This window comes from Netta rufina (assembly GCF_964035555.1).
Source record: "Netta rufina genome assembly, chromosome: 2".
NCBI classification, from domain to species: domain Eukaryota; kingdom Metazoa; phylum Chordata; class Aves; order Anseriformes; family Anatidae; genus Netta; species Netta rufina.
The window spans coordinates 62,580,218-62,600,717 of NC_140124.1; the positions used below are offsets into that span (position 1 = coordinate 62,580,218).

Genomic DNA, 20,500 nt, shown 5'->3' on the forward strand with positions numbered 1-20,500 from the left:
ATGTAAAGATACATTAAATATTAGCTTTGAAACAGTATGTCTGTGTTAAGCTTTGGGCTGTTGCGATGTATTTTAAAGATGGTAAGATAATTGCAACATTGACACAAATGAAATTTTCTTTGTGTTTTTACAATAAATTTAGTAGTAATGCTTCCCAAGTGGATTGTTTTATTTCAGCTATGCAAGGAGGAGGATGAGGAGAACACAGAACAGGATAAAATGAGACATGAAGTTGATTTTGTTGAACTGAGTCCCATCCTAGTTTTAAAAAAACAAAGGTTCTGAAAAAAAAAAAAAAAAAAAAAAAAAAAGAGTTAAGAAATGCTGTGCAAAAAGCTCTTGATTTAAGACTTAAAATGCAATGACATTTTCTGCCTTGGAGAAGTGTAGGCAAGATGCTGTAGACCTGAAGTCCATTTTGTTAGCTTTTCAAGTGGTTTTTCTTTGGATGTAACCCTGTGTGGAAGGGGTAAAAAAAAATGTAGAATGCAGAATATTTCTTAGTACATACATAGCTTTATCAATGAGTTGATGTTAAATGTGGCAGACTTTCCAAAATGAAACTTTGAAAAGAAGTCCTTGCCTGAATTGGAAGCATATATTTCTTGTAAGATTGCAAACTCATGAACCAGAAATATTCCCAAAGGCTCTGCAATGTAGCTGTCAGCTAAATGGCTTAATACTTTTCCATTCCAAAATTCTGGAAAACTAATCAGCTTGTTTCTAAAAATACGCTTCGGACAAATCAGGCACCAAAACAGTAAAGCCTCATTTTTGATCAGGCTGTCAGTTATTCTTACATTTTCATTAGTGCCTGCAAATATTTTTCAGCGCAACTTGCCACTGGAATCAGTCCATCAGTCACAAGCTCTATCTAAAATAGATGATCTTGCTTCAAGCAATAGGTGCTCAGGCAAGCTGGAAACAGAAAAGAATAGGTGTGACAACAGTAGCTGTTGTGGGAATTAAAAGGGCTGAAGTATGCCAGCAGTTATCTACTCAGTGTTTTTTTTAGAAGGTATTCAGTTGCTAGACTAGTCTGAGAATTTAAGTTTGATCGTATTAGTTTTTGCCATTCGCGTAAATCTCCCTGTTGGCCCAGACGTAGAAAACTGCTGGTTGATTCTTGTACCTTGCATTGATGGACAGTGTTCCATTAGCTATGAGGTCTTTGGCTCTAATCCGCATTCTCCTGCCACAGGAGTGATGGTCCTGCTAATAATCCCTTGGAGTAGCCAGATGATGTTAAATGTGTACAAGTTCTATGATGTAAGTTAATCACCTTAGTATGCAAAGAGGGGGAATCAGATTTCATAGTCTTATAATAATTTATTTCTTGCTGCATTCGTCAAGCAAATAACATGTTCTTGTTTTTAGATAATGAAAGAAATCCAAGAACACAAAATTAAAATATATGAATTTCCAGAAACAGATGATGAAGAAGAAAGTAAGATTGTTAAAAAGATAAAGGTAAATATATCTTTAACTGCTTCTCTTTTGCTTTGACTGGGGGGGGGCGGGAGGGAAAGGGGAGGAGAGCGAAAAGCTTTGTTGATAGTGAAGAACCCACCAAAATGTAGAGGATAAAAAGGTGAGAGGTTGTTCTAAGATGCACTGTTTCTTATTTGAGAGAATGAAGTTCTTCTCAGATTTGCTTCAGTCCTTTAATGGGTGAAATTTAGAACGAGAACATGAGATCACATTCTCATTAATAAACTTTTGAAAGATTACAGATCACTTGCTTTCTTTTTATTTAATCCCTGTTTGACTTCTACCTGCCTGCCACACTTCATTTGACTGTGAGCTTGGTAGGAGGCAAGGATCCTCTTTCAGGAAGGTGTGCAGTGGCATGAATTGCATGCATTGTACTCAATAGAAGTTATGTCTAACCAATTGATATACCAAAACCTTAATTTAGACGAATGACTAAAGGAAATCTGAATGACTGTTGGGCTGTCAGGCTGTTGCATGACTTCTTTGCTTGCTTGTGTTTTTTGGTTTGTTCTTTCATGTTGAAGTCCATCTTGTGGATGGACTTATCTTTTTTGCTCAGTAACTTTAACAGCCTATAAAAGCTTTTACATCTTTTGTTACTGTGGGAATCGCATAGGATAGATAAAACACAAATGGCACAAATGAATGCTATTCTGGGACTAAGATGTGCTAGCCTAAAGGAGAAGAGGAAGAATAAAAGCGAGGATGGAAGTCCAAAATATTTGGCTTTGTATGCTGTTCCTTTCAGCTATTTGAAGCAGCTCTTGACTACTTTGCTTGTTATACTGAAAAGACTTTTGCTTCAGCTGAAAACAAGAACCTGAATTAGTATTTTTGGCAAATGTTTGAAAATTGGATGCAAGATCCAGTCAAAATAACAACCCTTGTAGCCAGTGGGGATACAAATTGATAAATAATTACTGTGCAAGTTAATTAAATAGAAAATGGTTTTGCCTGTGCAGTTTACCAGGTAACAGTAGTGTCTGCTTCTTACCCAGATTTACAGTATGTGACAGTGTATAGGGAATTTCAGAAAGGTATGTGTGTAGAATGTGTGTAATAAAAACAAGTCAGAGGTCAGTGAATGCAACTATTCTGGCAGTTTGGGCAAGCTGCACTACAGTGTTACAGCACCCAACTGCTCTCAGTCAAGTTTATACATGATATGCTTTTGGTATATTTTTGCATTAGAGAAGACTGATTTTTAAAGCAATACTTTATGTTGTAGGATCGTTTACCTCTTGCTGTGGTAGGTAGTAATACGATCATTGAAGTCAATGGCAAGAGAGTTAGAGGAAGGCAGTACCCGTGGGGAGTTGCAGAAGGTAAGGCTTTTTCGTTATTTGTGGCCATTTGAAATGTATTAGGATGTTAGTCTTTATTTGAAATGTTTTTAAAATGCTTGGTATAATGTGCACTGGAAATCCATTGAATGTACTATTTTTTATTATTCTGACAGGAACAAGGTAAAGGTTCAGCAACGTGTAATTTTTCAAGCAGATTCCTGTTGAAGCTTCACTGAGGAATTGTAAAAACCCGTAGTAACTTATTACAGTTCCTACATAAGATGAGACTTAAATTCCAAGTGTTTACTAGCATTCTTATTTTAATTTCTTACATATAAACTGTGTTCATTTCTTGAACTCTTTTTTTTTTCAGGGTATTCACATTATAAATGTTAATTTGATCAGCTTGACTAGCATAAATTCAGTTTAAAGTTTCTGTAAGAATTTAAATACCCAAATTCCTATACCTATCAAATACCCAAAATATATTAGCCTTAATTGTTGGGGCTTAGCAACAGGAAGGTAGCTTGTATTGAATTGAATAGTTTTCATAGTTCCTTTTTTTCCCTTTGTTTAGACCTTTCTAACAGTAGAAGATAAGCTTTAAAGATAACGATGTTCTTCTGACAACCATTGCTTGTGCTTTCACATCTATTTACCTATTTGAAACAGCACATGAAAAATAAAGCTCGCACCATGCCATATAAAGAAAAGAATTGTTATATAAACTTGCATTGTTTTTCCATTATGATTACACGTTTTTTCCTTGTAGAGTGCATGTATTGAAGAAAGAGAAGATTTTTCTCACTATTTCTGCCTTTCAAGGGCAATGACTATAAATTCAATATGGGTCAAAATAGCAAAGAATCCAAGCACAGTATGGACCAATACTTTAAAATGCTGCAGCGTTTCTCTTTAAAGTACATGTCTGGCAGGAAATGAGGTTTGGCACAAAGCAAAAACCAGCTGCACCAGAGATGATCAAGCTTTATTTTAAGGCTCTTGCGTTAGTATTTTGAAATGTACAAAATGGTACTGCTCTTCTTTATTTTAAAACAAACTTGAGAAATATTTCACACTCAGGTTGTAGACAAGTGCATCAAATTGAATATACAGACTTCCTTTGTCTAGTTGAACAACAAAAGATGCATTAAAATTGAACTAAAGACTTACATCTCCTTTGGTGGGGCTGGAGGGAGAAATAGACTTCATGAAGTCTGTCTTCTAAAGGCTTTGGGCATAACTGGATCTAGACTGAGGTCTTCAGTTAATGTCTGACCTTCAATAATACAGCTGTGCTGACAGGGCCTCCAAGGGATCATGAAGTTAGTTAAACTGGCAAAACTGTTTCTGCTGAGGTGGTTTATTCTGCTATACTGATTCAGGGTGCAATTTTCTAGTATGGCTTAAGGGAACATACCTTGGCTGGTAAGATGTACTGATAAAGTCGTATCACTAATTCTCTTCTACTGTAAACACGCATCCTGTGTGAGTGAAAAAAGTCTGGGCGTAACCTGTTGAATGAGCATATGAAGTGGATGATGTCTTTGAGTAAAGCATATATTTTGGTTGGAGTCTCAAGAAAAAATTATAATTTTCCACAGTTGAAAATGGGGAACACTGTGACTTCACAATTCTGAGGAACATGTTGATAAGGTAAGTGACTAATGGGTAACATGGAGTTTTCTAGTATGTCTAACAGGCTGGAAAGTTTTATGTTGGAGGAAAAAAAGATCTAAACTTGTGAGTTCATACTAATCCAGTGTTTTTAGTTGTAAACAAAATTTGTGCTCTTTGAAACCAATTTGTTTAACCATATATCTAGCTAGGGGTGCCAGTGAAATTTTTTTATCGGATACCACTCTTCTTTTTGATTTGTTCTTTTTTTTAAAAAAAAAAAAAAAAAAGGTGATAAACGATAGGAACCCAAGTTGTCTGTTAGTGCTGACGTGTACTTAGTTGCAGGCATCTTTTTTAAATTTTCAGTGTCAGTATTTTCTAAAGCAACCTTCATTGTGTTAAGCGCTGAGAGGTTTTTCTTCCTATATTCACAGCAGTTCAGTAAGTTCATCTGCTCTAACAATTGCTAGTTCAGTGCAAAATAATCAGCTATTTCTGTGACTTAGCTGTCTTGACAACTCTTATTTAAATGGAAGAATGACAACATTGTGGGGAATGGGGCTTTAATGTCAGAATATAGTTTAAGTCAATCTGCACAAGGCACAGAGACTAATTTTGCACGTAGTATTTTGTATTTGTGCACTAAGCTGATAAATTACACTTATTGACAGAACTCATATGCAGGACCTGAAGGATGTCACTAACAATGTACATTATGAGAACTATAGGAGCAGAAAACTGGCAGCTGTTACCTACAACGGTGTTGACAACAACAAAAACAAAGGGCAGCTAACAAAGTAAGTTTTTGTTAAGATTGTATTGCTCTTTAATCCTTCCGCTATTTTTTTAGTTGGTTTCATGGTGGGAATTACTTATTTCACTTTCTATTCTTCAGTCATTTGCCTCTTTGCTGCATTCTGGTCTGTGAACGCTATACTTCTGGCTTACTCGTGTTTTGTTCTGTTTCATTAAGGTTTACACTAGTCTTAAGTGAATAGGTTAAAAAATGGGGTTTAGTTGGATTCAGTTTTGAAGAGAAACCATACGTTCACTGTTTCTGAGTTGTATTTCATTAGTAGATACTGGAAAATTTTTGTGCAGTAGTGTTTCTATTTTGGTATATATACTCTTTTGGCATTATTTCTTTTTGTATGAATACTCAATAGTCAGCATCAGGGATGTTTTTGAGAGAAAAATAGATTAATGTTTATTTAGAAACTTTGGCAATCCAGACGCACTGTCATTATTGAATGGCTGCCATGGCTTCTTCTAAGGTTGTTTATCATGATAGTGGAATTATTGCAACATCTTCATCCATTGTGAGAGGAAAGTTGCAATGCAGGGGTTTTGCTTTTATTTTTGTTGCGGTTTTTGCTCTTTAATGCTAGTAAGTCATCTTGACGGCAAGCTGTTTGCCAACACGGTAAAATTATTTGAAGATTTAAAAGCAAGCTTTATTGAATTCTTCATATACAATACTATTTGAGAATACCATGTTTTTTTCATTTAATACATGCATTTTCCCAGTTCTATATTTATCAACAATAATCAGTTATTAAATTATTATGAATTAGTGATGTAGTGAGGTCAAGTCTCAGACAGAAGTAGTCCTCAAATATGTTTATAGCACAGTGGTTACTTCTCACTCATATTTATTGCCATCACATTATCCCTGATTTACATGTCAAGGCTTCTGAGTACATCTAGCAAGTATGTTGGAACTTTTTCTCAAGCTGCACTTCATCCTCATGACAGTACAGTATTATGGCTGAGAGGGGAGGAGTTTTAAAAACAGAAATTACTAAATGAGATAGTCACCATGGAGAACAAAATAGCACAGCTAGGAGAACAACAGGGAAGAAAGCCCTCTTGAGCGTTTGGGTGGAAGATCTTTAGCCTAATTCTTTGTTCAATGACAGTGGATTAAAGAAAATGCAGAATAGAGAATTACTCATTGCCTCCAGCATCTATCTAACTTGCTATTGTTATACTTTTTTAGTGTATTGTTCACTTTATTTTTTACTGTGCTATTTGCTATCACTGTACTGAAAAGTGAAACTTTTTATTGCTCTTTTGTGTATCATAGGAATTTGTTTTGATTTTTAATGCAGTGTTTAGTAGCAGTTTATCTCTGTTTCTGAATCTCAGTGGATTTTCTTCAGATTTAGAAGAACCTTGGTTTTTGTGATAACATTTACTATTTCTTGTGTTTTGTGCCTGTTTGTATTTATGTTAGTCTGTACCTACAGACTTAGTCTATTAGTTATATCCAAGGTACTGTTTGTTGTTTTTCTTCTTTAAAAAAGTGATTTTTTTGATTCCTATACTACAAACAAAATAAGATGCATTTCTGTATATATACCTGTACCAGAAGGACTTCAAAAACTATGTTTGTGTTCTTCCTCTTTCAATCTTTTCAATCTTGTCAATCAGTTGCTAATTTCTGAAACTTTTTTCCACTAGGATTTGTGCTCCAAATGTTTGGAATTACTTTGCTTTCAGAATCATGCTTAGTTTTTTGTCATCTGAGGTCACTGTGCTGTTCCACCTGAATATTTATAGCACTTTTAGTGCCTTTTGGAACTCATTTTCTTGATAAGAAGTCTGATGCACAGAATATTGCAGCACTGAATCTCTGATGTGAATTAATAAAGGTGGCACTCTGAGCTGTCAGGTTTTTTTCTCAAGAAATAAGTTATCAGTTTGATTCAGCCATCTGAAAGGTGGCAAAATCTATTGCAAACATACGAAATTTTGAATCTTTTGCAGTTTTTCTTCAAACTCAGGATGACTTAAAAAATTATAAATCATGAATGCACATGCTGGTTATGAAGAAGCTGATGCTATTCTTGTCTTGCTACTTTTTCCGTATGTTGAATTATCAGCATTTTTTTTAAGCCAAAAAGCATGTTAAAGCTTAGTGTGCTTTCATGGTTTTGAATTTAGTATAGGTGAAGCAGCATAGAGAAAATTTTCCTAATAACCATGCATGTCTTCCTAGAAATCAATTGAAAGGGGGAAGAATGAATGCTAACGCTTTATCTGTGCATCCCCTGAGGAATCTTATATTTGGCTGCTTCCTTTTTTGAAAGAAATGTCTGTGTCTCAAAATGGAGCAATATCTGACTTGTCCTCTGGAAATCTGATTCTTTAATGGGAGATGGGTCCAGTGTCTCTGTCTGAGAATAGAGACATGCTCTGATGCTGTCTGGTGGTGTTACAAGCATCCTGTTAAACACAGATACAACCTCTGGCTCCGGAAACTCCTAACCTGCTGTTTCTTTTGTAAACTGGAAGGGTATATATAGGCAGAGATTGTACAAGCTGTGGTTATTGCACTTCTCCAAAAGATATTGGAGACCAGATCTTTTTACCTTCAATGCAGCTATATTTTTCTGATCTTAGCGGATCTTTATTTTTCAGGCAACTGTTGACTTATTTCTTTGAACAAAAGTGCAAATGTGAAAATCAGTATGAGTCCATGTTATAAGATTTAATAATACTGTGCAGATGAACTGAAGCAATTTGTTCTGTCTAGATGATAATTTTCTTTGATTTTTCCCTCCTTTGCTTTGGTAAAACTGTAATCGACTTTTCTACAAGTAACACACTGACCTAAGAGCCATCCAAAGCATGCACCATGATTACATAGTGTTTTTGTGTTTTATGTTTAGTGTCTGATTTCTTCAAATTGTCAAGATCATTTCATCTCTTAATATATAAATAATCATCAAGGGTAATCTTCAGGTATAGCAATAACTTGTCTCTTCACACTGTGCAGTAACTATAATTTTACATGTGCACTATGTGGCGTATGCTAAAATTTGCATTTGCTCTGAAATATAAAATTCTTAAATTGCTATACAAAGTTGGTATTTTCAGTGAGTTTCAACATAAAACCATATTTCATTGAAAGTCGTGTTGTATACTGTAAAGATCAGCCTTATTTATCTAGAGATTTGTTCAATAAACTGGCACACTGGGTCACAAAATACACAATGCATAAATCCTTCTAACTGCCTAGTTTAAACTACTTCTAACTCCTTTTGACCATATTCTTACTGTTATCTTACCAAAAAGCCAAGATTCTCTGCTTCCTTTTCACCAGAGAGAAGGAAATTCAGTGAAATAGTTCTAGGGTATTAAACCCGTCTTACTTGTTGTGAGATTTAATATGAGAATCTTGTTTTCAGACTATTTTTTCTCCTCTATGGTGTATGTGAAATGCTAACCCAACACAAGCTCAGGGTAAAGCATCAAGGTCAGGGGAAATAACTGCAGTGAAGCTTCCTCCAGAGCTGAGCACAGCCTCCGGTGAGACCTCTGCTGGCCATTGATGTGAAGTGCTCTTTTTGCAGCACAGGAACATTATTAATTTCATTAATAAAAGGACATCATTGATAACATCCTTTACTAGGAGATAATTTTTAATGAGTAGATAAGCCTCGATATGGCTTCGGTTTCATAAAACTTGTTTATAGCAAGTGGTTGTTTGTGTCACTGAACTATTTAAAATTGCTTGAAGAGCTTGCATACTCTAGGTAAACTATTGCTGAAAATATCTGCACATCAAATCTGCATTAATATCCTACACGGTGTAGTGATTTACTAACTGAACTTTAAATATAATAAGCTTTAACTAACAGTGTTTCCTGTTACTGTGAAAAACTTGCTTTCTGGGGGAGCAGATAATTAGCTTTAGGACTCTATTAATAATGAATTTACTTTTTTAATTACTGCTTTTTGGTTTTGTGGTTTTATTTAAGCATGCTAAGCTAAGCCTCTGTATTTTTTGTTTTTTAGATTTGACACAGTTGAAGGCATGTAAGTGGTCATTTAAATTTTTCCAAAAAACTTAGACAAAAATTATTTAAACACAAAAAGGGTTTTACTGTTTAATGTTTCAAATTTATAACAGTTTTCTGTTATCCAGCTCTTGGCATTGTTTTTTTTTCCCTAGCTGTTTTTTGTTGTTGTTGGTTTTCTTATAAAGCACTGCTAATGTAAATTTTAAGAACTTATAAATAATTTCAGGGACAAATATCTCTGTAAAAACCCTTTCTCTTTGGGAACTTTTTGGCTAAGCCTCAAGACAAATACGGTCAAATTTCAACAATGAGTAGAAAAGGCTGTTTCAGTGCATAAATTGTGAAATTTACCCAGTTTCTATCTCAAGCTCCATCATGTTTATATAGATGCTTATGAAAATTCCACTAATTCATTATAGTTATCTGTAAATTTACGAGTTTTCATTGGATTGGGAAATCAATTACTTCAACCTTCTCTGACCATGGGTTTATCTTACTACTGGCTTGCAGAGGTTCCACTTTGCACATATGCAGAATAACTTTTTAACTTTTGCAGATCTTAGAGGGCTGCTTTAACACACATCCTGTTAAATCAGTTAAATGTTTTACGTATTTATTTAGTGTTTTGCTTTCAGCTCTTTTTTGCTTAAGCCCCTTGTATTATTTTATCCTGAAATAAAGGATAATGTGCACTTACCCATGTCACACACTTATGACCCAACAAAACTAGCTGTGACCTCTGTTGTAAAAATCTCAGCTGTAAAAGTTCACTTGTAAGTTTATCAAATGTTCTGTGCAGACTGTTTTTTGCCACTTTCTCAAATTCTCAAATAAGCTTGCCTGACATCTGTGTTAGACGATGAGGCTGTCAACAGAAGGACAGTACTACTTCCCTCCCAAGTCTATGGGAAATGCAGCAATGATCTGTTAGTATTCAGATCCATGTCTCAGTTAATTTTTGAAGAGCAGGCATATTTGAGAACTTTACACCTCTAAAAGGTAACAGTGAAATAATTTTATTAGGACAGATGGTTAGCTTACACAAATACTGCTACTCACCTCCTCTTTCATTCTCTTCTTACGCGAGATATTTTTTGTGTATTATTATATGTGACCCGTGTTTAACCAAGTTTTTTTTCCTTGACAAAAGTTCCTAGCAGTTGGCCTTTTGAATGGCTAGAGTAAGCATTAGACTGAGGATCAGTTTCAGTTCCATATGTAATACAGAATTTTATTCACCAGTCCAAACTTGGCAACTATTAGTTCAGATTCAATCAGATTTTTTGTGGAAATGCCATTTTCTTTCTCCTTACCACTCCTGATCGTCACCTTTAAAGCACATTTTAAAATGCTGGTATTTGAAAAACTGTTCACATGGCCTAAACTTTATGGGACCCTGCTTACTTTCACTGTATGGCTAGTTGTCGAAAGCAAGCAATAAGGATAAACTGAGCCATTAACAGTCAAAACAGATCTTAAAAAACACATTTTAACTATGGCGAATATGTAAGCTCATTCCTTTAAGAATGAGTGGTACATTCTGAATCAAAATAGATGTTGCTAATTTTATTTCAGTCATTGCTGGAAGTTCCTTAATTAGTTTGCCTCCTAGAGTGCTTTTTCTGCATGAATTGAAGCAGAACAGTGTGGGGTTTTTATGTTTGTTTTAAGCACTGAAAGTGAAAATAATATTTCTGCTAGGGCTTAAACTTGCCATCTCTAATTTATAATTTGCTTGCCTGAGCAAATTATGCATACATTACAGCAGATAGCCTCTGTTGTTGATTGTAACTGTTCCCTATACATTGTTTTCTCCATTTTTATCAATAAGACAACTAAAACTGATGTTTTCCAAAGCCATGCATTCTCAAAACTGAAAAAAGAGGCCAGTGATTTGTTTGGGTTGCTTTTGTTGAACGGCATGAAATTCTTATGATAAGGCTGCATATAGCAATCATCCTTAGATCAAAACCATCCTGTTTATTGGGTATTTAATATGAAACTTGCTGTTCAGAGCTTGCATCACATTCATGTGGGTCTCAAGCTTATACAGCTTTAAAAATTCTGTAGGATTCCAAAAAGTAGTAACCATTAAATAAATATAAATATATAAATATATAAATATATAAATATATAAATAAATATAAATATATATATAAATATAAATAAATATATATATATATATATATATATATATATATATAAAAGATATTATTTTTTATACATCAATTTAATGAATAATTTTCTGAAGGAAATTCTTCCAGCTATCATTTTGATGAATGTTCAGTTGCCCAAAACTTTTTTGCTACTTTTTTCCAACTTCTTTGGAAGTATGACCACCTCGTTCAACACAGTTGCAATGCTAACTTGATGCTCACGATCACTCTGAACAGTGACAATTTAAAGGAAAAATGGGACTTCTGTCTGAAACTCTGTTAAAAATTTTTATTAATCTGTTCTACATAAAGGTTCTATCTATTGATTTTTATATATATTTGAACTGCAAAGAACAAGATGCCTGAAGATCACTTGGAAGATATTCATTTTTTTTATTACTCGTAACTTTGGTTTATTCTCTACCCATGACCAGGTTCTACCAAAGATAAAAAGTCAAGAGCTTCTTTAACCGTAATGTAATATAAATCAAAAAGGGGGGAGAGGGGGGAGATATACTGTATGAAATTTCCTTTTGGTAGGAAGCTTAACAGTTAATGAAATAATGCAAAATGAATGTAAGCTGTGTTATTTATCATAATGCTTCAGCATTTTTATCTTTTTTTATACAGATACCCAAATATTACAGAAAGAAAAAAAGTTTTTATTAGCTAACTACTTCTTCTGGATTTGTGGCAGGAGCCCGTTGGCACAGATGGAAGAGGAAAGGAGAGAGCATGTAGCCAAAATGAAAAAAATGGAAATGGAGATGGAACAGGTGTTTGAGATGAAAGTCAAAGAAAAAGTTCAGAAACTGAAGGACTCTGAAGCTGAGGTAATGAAAATGTCTTAAATATGCTTGAAAGTGAACAAATACAAAGATGGTTCTTTTCTCCAAGATTTTCCAACATTTTACGTGTAACAAAAACTCAGTTATTTTTCCCAACTTTTTCTCTTTGCTGAAGTGGGATAAGCACAAACTTCAAATGCAACTTTAATGTTCATATACATTCTTGTTTTATTTTCACAATCACAGTATTTTGAAATACTCCTTAATTTTCTTACCCTCTCTTTTAAAATATTAAAATACTATTATTATTATTAAAATATTCCCCTCTTTGGAATATTTTATACCTGTTTTCTTACAATTGCTTAAAAAAGTTCTTCAGACTTTCATGTTTTACATAAGCTAATTTAGTAATAATAATTTGCTTTGCATACTGAAAAGGCATTTGAGGAACTTCTGATACAGTGTCTAAGGCATAATCTGAATAAGAGTTACTAGATGAAGAAAGAGGCAGGCATATCTTGTTGGCACTGTTTTTGTATCATTTAAACATACATAAATTTTATTGATACTTAACTCTAATTTCTGTCTCATCCAGGTGAATGGATTTTATTCACAGTGAAATTGTTTTTATGGGTTTCAAGCAGCCCTTGAAGTGTTTTCTTTTTAAGAGACTAGTATAAAATTACATTAAACTAGAAAATTAATTTTAAGTTTTGGGTAAGCAGCTTCTCTCAAGAAGCTTAATGGAAGAGCTTTAAATAGTCAATGTTCATAAAGATGCAGTGTGGCTCCAAATTTGAGGGAAAGTGAGGAAATTTGGCAGGGTAGTTGAAATGCTTGCCAGTCTAGGCATTGTAAGGAGCCATTGTATACTGAATCAGGTTGATGGCTTGCATTTTTTTCAGTCTATTTTTTTGTTCATTAAAAGAAGTCAATAGGTAAACAAAGGATATAAATACTAAGGTAGACCAGTCAGAAATTTGAGAGTTTTAAAGCTAAGTGTTTTATTTGAATCACAGTGTTTATTTAGGTATTGATGAACTTTTGCTTCCTTAATTTCTGTAAATATTTCAAACCCATTTATAATTCTGGCTTCCACAATGTGCTGTGACAACAACTCTGTAGATAAATTGTTATATGGAAAAACAGGGCAAAAAAAACGTCTTTTTGCATGTACTATCTCTCGACTTTTTTCACTGATAGCATCTTGCTGAATTGAACAAACAATTAGAAACTGATAAGTTTTTTTTCTCCCCTTTCTTCATTCATGACTTCGTAAACTCCATTGTATATCTCTATAAGTAGGCAGTAGACCGTGCTGCGTTTAAAGTATATTAAAAAAAAAAAAAACGTAAAATCTATGTTAAAGGGTTTGCATAAGAATAAGGACTTGTAAGAGAGAAGAGGGAGTTTTAATGAAGTCATTTAAAAAAAACCTGTTGCAGCACGTGAATGGGATTACTTTTCCTCACAGTGTCTCCATTCTTGCATCCAGGGCATTTGATTGCCGGTCCCATCACCAGAAGCTTTCAGGAGAGACTTCTTATGCAATACTGGCAGTGTAGACAATTCACTTCAGTAATACTACTAATAATTCGTTTAATTAGTGAGTAAATTAATCCATTTAATAATGTTTTTCCAAACAGATCCTTAATGTAGTTAACACTATAGGATGAAATCAATGTGTGTTTTTTTCCTCCAAAGTCAAAGCTACTATGTTATGTATTACTGATATTAAAATATTTTGTAATTTGCTTAAGGTTTGCATCAAATACCAACATTTCCTTGAGTTTCCTGTTGCTTGCTGCATGTAACTGGCTACAACTCCTATTTGTGACTCAGGCAGCATTTGGGGAGTTTTCTGTGAGCTTTACAACGTGTTTAAGGGATTTAAAACGCTTTTCTTTGTGTTTAATTATACCCATAACCTTAGAAGTTTTGGTTTAAGAGTTACTTTCTCTGAAGAGAAACTGATACTATCTCACTTTAGTATAGTTGCTGATGTTTGTTGCTGCAATGTTCTGTGTCGTTGCTGAGTCCGTTCATGACTTTTTCTATAGCTGCAGCGACGCCATGAGCAAATGAAAAAGAATTTGGAGGCACAACACAAAGAATTAGAGGAAAAGCGTCGCCAGTTTGAGGATGAGAAAGCAAACTGGGAAGCTCAGCAACGTATTTTGGAACAACAGAATTCCTCCAGGTAAATTGATTCTTAATCTGCAGTTCATAGTAAATGTTCTGTAACTTTCTGTTAAAAGGAAATTTCCATAGTAATAATGGTCAGTGGTGTTTGACCTCTATGGAAATTCATTTAAAATCCAATAAAAAAATGAAACTGCAGTTAGTTGCAGATGAACACCTCTCAAAAATACTGGGATTAGCTTCAAAAGCAAGTTTTAATCTGGAAAAATGCTATATTCATACATAGCCAGATCTATCTAAAAAAAATGTTGTATTTGAAAGGTAGATCGTATCAGACTTCTGAAGGGTGGAGAGTTAAAGCTTCAAGAATTAAACTGATTAAGTCTGCAATCCACAAGATAGGGTAATGTGATAAATGCACTGCTTGACTTCATGCACAAGTACTATGAATATAATACATTTTCATACAGTGTATTGGAACCTGTAAGACTTGAGAAAATGCTTATTTAAAAAAAAAATCATGTAAAAAGTGAATTTAATAACATGTATTCGATGTTTGACTTTTTTTTTTTTATATCATTGTAGAACCTTGGAAAAGAACAAGAAGAAAGGGAAGATATTTTAAATGCATCATTTTGACCACCAGTTACGTATTAGTTGCCAATATGCCAGCCTGGACATCAGTGTTTGTTGGATCCGTTTGATCAATTTTGCACCAGTTGTATCCATAGTAATGGATTTAACAGCATGACAAATTTTTGTTAATTTTGATGGAGAATGAGATGCCTTGAATTGTCTAGGGTGTTGTGTACTTGGAAAAATAACAGCTCTAAGTACCTTTTTTCCTTTTTTTTTTTTTAAACAGATGTCATTTTAATGCAAAAGAAAACATTTTACTGTTGTACAATCATGTTCTGGTGGTTTGACGGTTTACAGGATATTCAAAAATGCAAGGACTCAAGACGGTTTTTAGTGAGGACAAATTGCCATAATATGATGCAAACGATGCTTCTTTATTACTATAATACAAGAATTCCATTCAGTGCAGCATATACAATAATGTAATTTAGTCTAACACAGTTGACCCTATTTTTGACACTTCCATTGTTTAAAAGTACACATGGAAAAACTAAAGTCGTAGGCTTAAAGTGCACCTAAGCTTTTTATAACAACCCTTTTATGTTTTGGATTCTTTAAATATATGCTATTCTCATTTACTAACTTCTTTAGCCTGAAGGATCTCATTACTGCTTCATTTTTGTAATAACATTTAATTTAGGTATTTTTCCATATATTGGCCCTCCTAAATAGAATATAGCTTCTTTCATATGGTAGGAACCAGTGAGTAAAACTTTCCTTTAACTCCCTTTTTACATTTTATGGTAAGTAGCAGGAAAACGCATTTATAGGTCATTTCTAGGCAAAATTGTGGAGTTAACTACCAACCTGTTTCTACCTGTGTGCAGTCTTTCTTTATTTTACTAGAAATGGGAATATGGCCTCAAGAAAAAGTCACCATTTCGCATTTAGCTGTATTCATATACTGCATTTCTGTATTTTTTTTGTTTGTATTGTAAAAAGTCACATAATAAACAATGTTGTGATGTAACACGGTGATGTGTCAGAAATCTTAAAGGAGTTGTATAGCCAAGCACTTACTCGGGAAGTGCTCCAGTTTTCTCTTTCCCACAGGCCTTGTCTTTGTCCCACATTGACCTGTCTTTGAATTGCCTGAGGAATTAGCCTAAGGTACAGAAATGCCTGTGAGTTGTTGAATTGTTAGTAAATCTTGTTTGAGTGAGTAGCTGGGGGCCAGCTGTGCTCTGCATTGGCTGAACAAGTATCTAGCTTGTCCAGAAGAGGGCACCAGCTGTCCACACGCTCCTGCTGTGTGTCAGACCTGCTCCAGGCCCAGGAATACTGCCTTTGCATCGTCTTTTATGCCCTATAGAAGCTTTTATGTGCATCTAGCTGCATTTTAACACATGTGCAGCCTCTTCAGGAACTTCTGTCATCGGCAAGCATTTGTTTTCTACCCTTTTATTTTGATTTCAAAGTGAATTGAGACGGTTTTAGTAGTAGTAGTAGTCAGGAACTTGGTATATAAAGAACAGAAAGAACAGTTGTAACTTCTTAAACTGTTGCAGACTCCTTATATCTTTTTGTTTGCCTGCAAAACAATGAAGAACAGCTTTTTTTTTTTTGCTTTTTTTTTTTTTTTCCAGATGCCACTGTACTACCCCTGCTGCCGTGCTTTCTTTTATGTGAATTATACTTATTGGAAATGTCATTTATTCATACAGCTTCCCAATGAAGAGCTTTTCAGTAGTCTGTATAAAGGACTCCTTTTAAGTACACTGCCTCTTTCTTTTCACAGAAGACACTGGTCATCAATAAGTAGACATAGTTTTCCCTTTCAAATAAACAGAATTGCAAAATAATTGCAAAATCTCTTATCTTTTAATATATCACAGCTCCTCTGTCTGCCCTGCGTGCCCTCTCAGGTTTCAGTGGAATTCATGAAACTGAACAATGTGAAGAACAGGCAAAAGTTACTGCAAGGAAAAGAAGCGCCAGCTCTGAATTGCTTTTAGGATTGGTCAAAGCTCTGGATTTGCTTCCTATGGAAATGGTTGTACTTTAGCATTCCCATTTGTTCAGAAATAAGGATTTAATTTATCAGCAAATAATTTTAATTGTACTTGTTCTCTTTCTGTCCCTACCTTAAACCCACCCTCACCTCACCCCCCACATTTGGGGTAATCAGAAATGAGGTTATGCTCTCATTAGGTCTTTGTATGAGGGCATAAAATATTATATAACATAATAGCTATTGTATTTGAATGAACATTTAGAGCATATGGAAATCAAATGTTCTGAGTTGGTTTTGGAAACGGAACATTGTCCGTTTGTTGTCCCTTCTGAACTTGTTTCTTAAATGCTTGGATTTTTATGGTAAGTTTGGGCTTCACCAGAAAAGTATGAGTTTGCCAAAAGTTAGATTTTTTTCAGAGTTTCCACACTTGTAAGAAATAGAAATAAATAAAATTACCTTGAAAGAGTAATTGTGTAGCCAATAAAAATGTTTAAGCTGAAGAAGTACTATGACAGCCCATTTTTTCTCCCACTGAATATATAATAATAAAAACATTTTATTTCTGTAAACTAAAAACTCACTTTACTTAATAGCATCTTAAGCTTACTTATTTGTGTTGCAACTCAAAGTACCTGCAGCAGAGGCTTTGTTGTGGGCTGATGTATAGCAGTTGGTCAGAAACCTATTGCATCCAGGTGACGTTTTCTCTTGCCTCGCTTAGTTTCAGCTTCAGAAGGAGGCTGGGGGTGCACCAGGAGCTGTGAGGGGACGCAGCCAGGGCAGCTGGCACGCACTGCCCGCAGGGATGTCCCACACCATGCAGCAGTGGTGTGCTCAGCAATAAAACGGGGGACTGCCACCACTCAGGGAATGGCAGGGCATCACTCAGTGGGTGGTGAGCAATTGCACTGTGCATCGTTTGCTTTGTATATTCTCTTATTATTTTCCCTTCTATTTCTGTCCTACTAAATTGTCTTTATCTCAACCCATGAGTTCTACTTTTCCCCCTGATTCTCTCCCCCATCCCACTGTGGGATGGGGAGGAGGGGAGTGGGCGAATGGCAGCATGGTGCCCAGCTGCCTGCCAGGTTAAACCACAACATGGGATGACGTTGAGGGTTTCACTTTTCACAGCAGCTTTCCCATCTGGTAGTCACTGACCAGCTGGTGCCCTTTCTGGTTCTTCAAAAGGCCGCATACTGTACCTCCTGAGTTCAGGTGACCTTGTGTCACCCGAGTACTCCTTGTGAGCATGCTGCTCAAGCAATACCAAAAACACTCCTCAATTTGACAGCCTAGGGAGAGAGGTGATCTTCATAATACCCAGGAAAAGCATAACAAAGACGTCCTTACTTGTTTGAGAAGAGGGTTGGTTTGGTTTTCTTGATTCAAGAAACGCCTCAGTCTGGCTTTAACACAAACAGCTTAAAACCATGTTTTTAAAGGTTTCAATACAAATAAATCAATATGGGAATCAGGGACTGGGTGGGAGATTAAAATTTTATGCTTTGGAAGTAAGCAAAAGGTGTGGCCAAACCAGGTGTAGCTGTAAGTGTGGAGCCGACCAGTATATTAAGGGTCCATCTTAGCTCACACAGTTTGTCCTTGGGTAGCGAGGGCAGGCTGTGTTATGTGCCCAAGCTAAGGGCTTGCTTTTCCTTGAGGTCTAGCTTTTGTATGCAATTCTCAAGTTTCTTGCCAGCTTAATCTTAATGCGTTCAAGCCTCTCAATACCGTTTACATTCCTCCATTGCCAACATCTCAGTTTCCTGGGCTTGTGCTCTTTAAGGTTCATGAAAGGCAATTACTCCCTTCTCCACAATCCAATCATGCTTCATCCCATATCCTGTCGAGGAACTTGTTCTGCTGGGTGGCTGGTGGGGTTGGTGGCCAGCCAGCGTGCCAGCCTGCTGCTGGAACCAGGACCTGCTGTTGCTCCTCCTGGAATGAGCTGCTCGCGTACCATCAGGAGCTGAGCACTTCTGAAATTCTGCATTGCCTTGTTGCTTTTCCCACCTCAGTCACATGGTTATTTCTCCAAGGGAATACTCAGCTAGTGCTCTTGGATGCTTCCATGGCTTTTATCCAGCCCTAAATGTTCCACTTCAGAAATGTGCGCTGTCTCCTGGTAAAAAAAAAAACAGGAGAGGTAAGCTTCAGAGGGTGCGAATGGGATTCCTCACCCACCTGGTGATTGTGGAGCAGCGTGTTGTTCCACAATTACATTGTGCTGCTACGGCTTCTCTTAATTTTGACTATGTCCAGCAGTGAGGAAGCACAGCACACACGAGGTCTTTCTTTCCCTTCCTGTGGTCTCCAGGATGTGTAACTCCAGCTGTGAGACCTGGGAGCCCAAACAATTCATCAGGATCCACCTTGGGGACCCTCAGGAGGTAGGAGGGGAGCAGGGTCTGCAGAGCAGGCTGGGCAGCCAGCCAGAGATGCTGCCGAGGCACCCGCAGCTCTGCCCCAGGGAGCAGCTTTGCTTAATGCAAGTGCTAAGAATCTGCTCTGTGTGCTGCACTCTTCTAATGAGCTTTTAAAAGCAAATGACTGAGGGAACCAGGTTTCCAAGCGATATAATGAGAAGAAACCGCTGACAGACTTAGGGAAATGAGTAGAAATCTTCATCCATTTGCCTCGTGTTTTGGAGTGCAGCTCAAGTTCTCTCATCTTCCTGTAATGTATCACCTCGGTGCTGGCATCCGGAGAGGTCTCTGAGGCAGCCACAATGCTTGTTTTTTGCAGCTAGAGCAGTTTTCTAATGAAGGCGATCATCTTGCAGCTTGCCCTGAGATAGACTGCGTAAGTCAAGATAAAATTCGTGGGTTTGATTTATTAGGAGAATATTATTCCTCTGCCTTCTCCAATTCCCTCCTTGTCTGCTAGCAATAATCTCATGGAAGCCCAAGGAATGGAAAGAGCAGCTGTTGAGCAATGTCAGAGACAGGTTTTATAGTTCTTAAAGATTATTGATAGCCAAGAGGAACCTGTTTTCTACTGCCAAGAGCTTCTCATGAAGATATTAAAATAGTTTGTTCCTTCCCTTTGGAAGCCACTGGATCACTTCTTCCTAAAGTGAAACATCCCCATGTGCTCGTGAGGTGAGCACACACAAACCATGGCAAGTACTTCTCAGGAGAGAAGTGGCACCCAGTAATGTCTCACCCAGTGCCATGGCTTCAGATCTTGCACAGCCTGTCCCACGCTAGTCACAATGATGCTGTGTTTTGTAGACTGTGCTTGTCTTGCAAGGGCAGCACCATTTGCAGGGTGGCTGCTGCCTTTTGGAGCGAGGGCTGCCCTGCTCCAGCCCCTCCCTTGCCCATCATTGTACGGGGCTGCAGCTTGCCCCCAGCTTTGCCCTGGTTTCAACCGCAATGTGCCTGTCTGAAGCTGTCCTGATTTCCAGCAGCACAGCGGTAAATGAGGTTCTGAAGTCTCCACTGATCTGAATTTTGCTTATGCTGGAGAAGGTGGTGTTAAAATCTGGAGACAATTTTTTGCCACCATCTTCATTCTGGCCAAAGCAGCCCTGCTCTTTGGGTGTCAGCAAAGGTAAACCAGAGCCACAGCAGGGTGCAGGCGCTGATTTCTCCCTAAGAGAAAG

At 36.4% G+C, this 20,500-nt stretch overlaps 1 protein-coding gene across 2 annotated transcripts in view; it reads left to right on the forward strand.

Moving 5' to 3' along the window:
• SEPTIN7 (septin 7) overlaps nucleotides 1-15,903 on the forward strand; it is a 57,919-nt gene extending 42,016 nt beyond the window's left edge. Inside the window, exons 6-13 of one of the 2 annotated variants that reach the window (XM_084283204.1) lie at nucleotides 1,378-1,470; nucleotides 2,723-2,819; nucleotides 4,385-4,436; nucleotides 5,072-5,197; nucleotides 9,204-9,224; nucleotides 12,062-12,197; nucleotides 14,213-14,352; nucleotides 14,880-15,903. In XM_084283204.1, coding sequence (XP_084139330.1) covers nucleotides 1,378-1,470; nucleotides 2,723-2,819; nucleotides 4,385-4,436; nucleotides 5,072-5,197; nucleotides 9,204-9,224; nucleotides 12,062-12,197; nucleotides 14,213-14,352; nucleotides 14,880-14,919 — 705 coding nt within the window. In that variant the 3' untranslated portion in view covers nucleotides 14,920-15,903. The remainder of the gene's footprint in view (nucleotides 1-1,377; nucleotides 1,471-2,722; nucleotides 2,820-4,384; nucleotides 4,437-5,071; nucleotides 5,198-9,203; nucleotides 9,225-12,061; nucleotides 12,198-14,212; nucleotides 14,353-14,879) is intronic. The other variant, XM_084283205.1, reaches the window with a different exon arrangement.
• The last annotated feature ends 4,597 nt before the right edge of the window (nucleotides 15,904-20,500 follow it).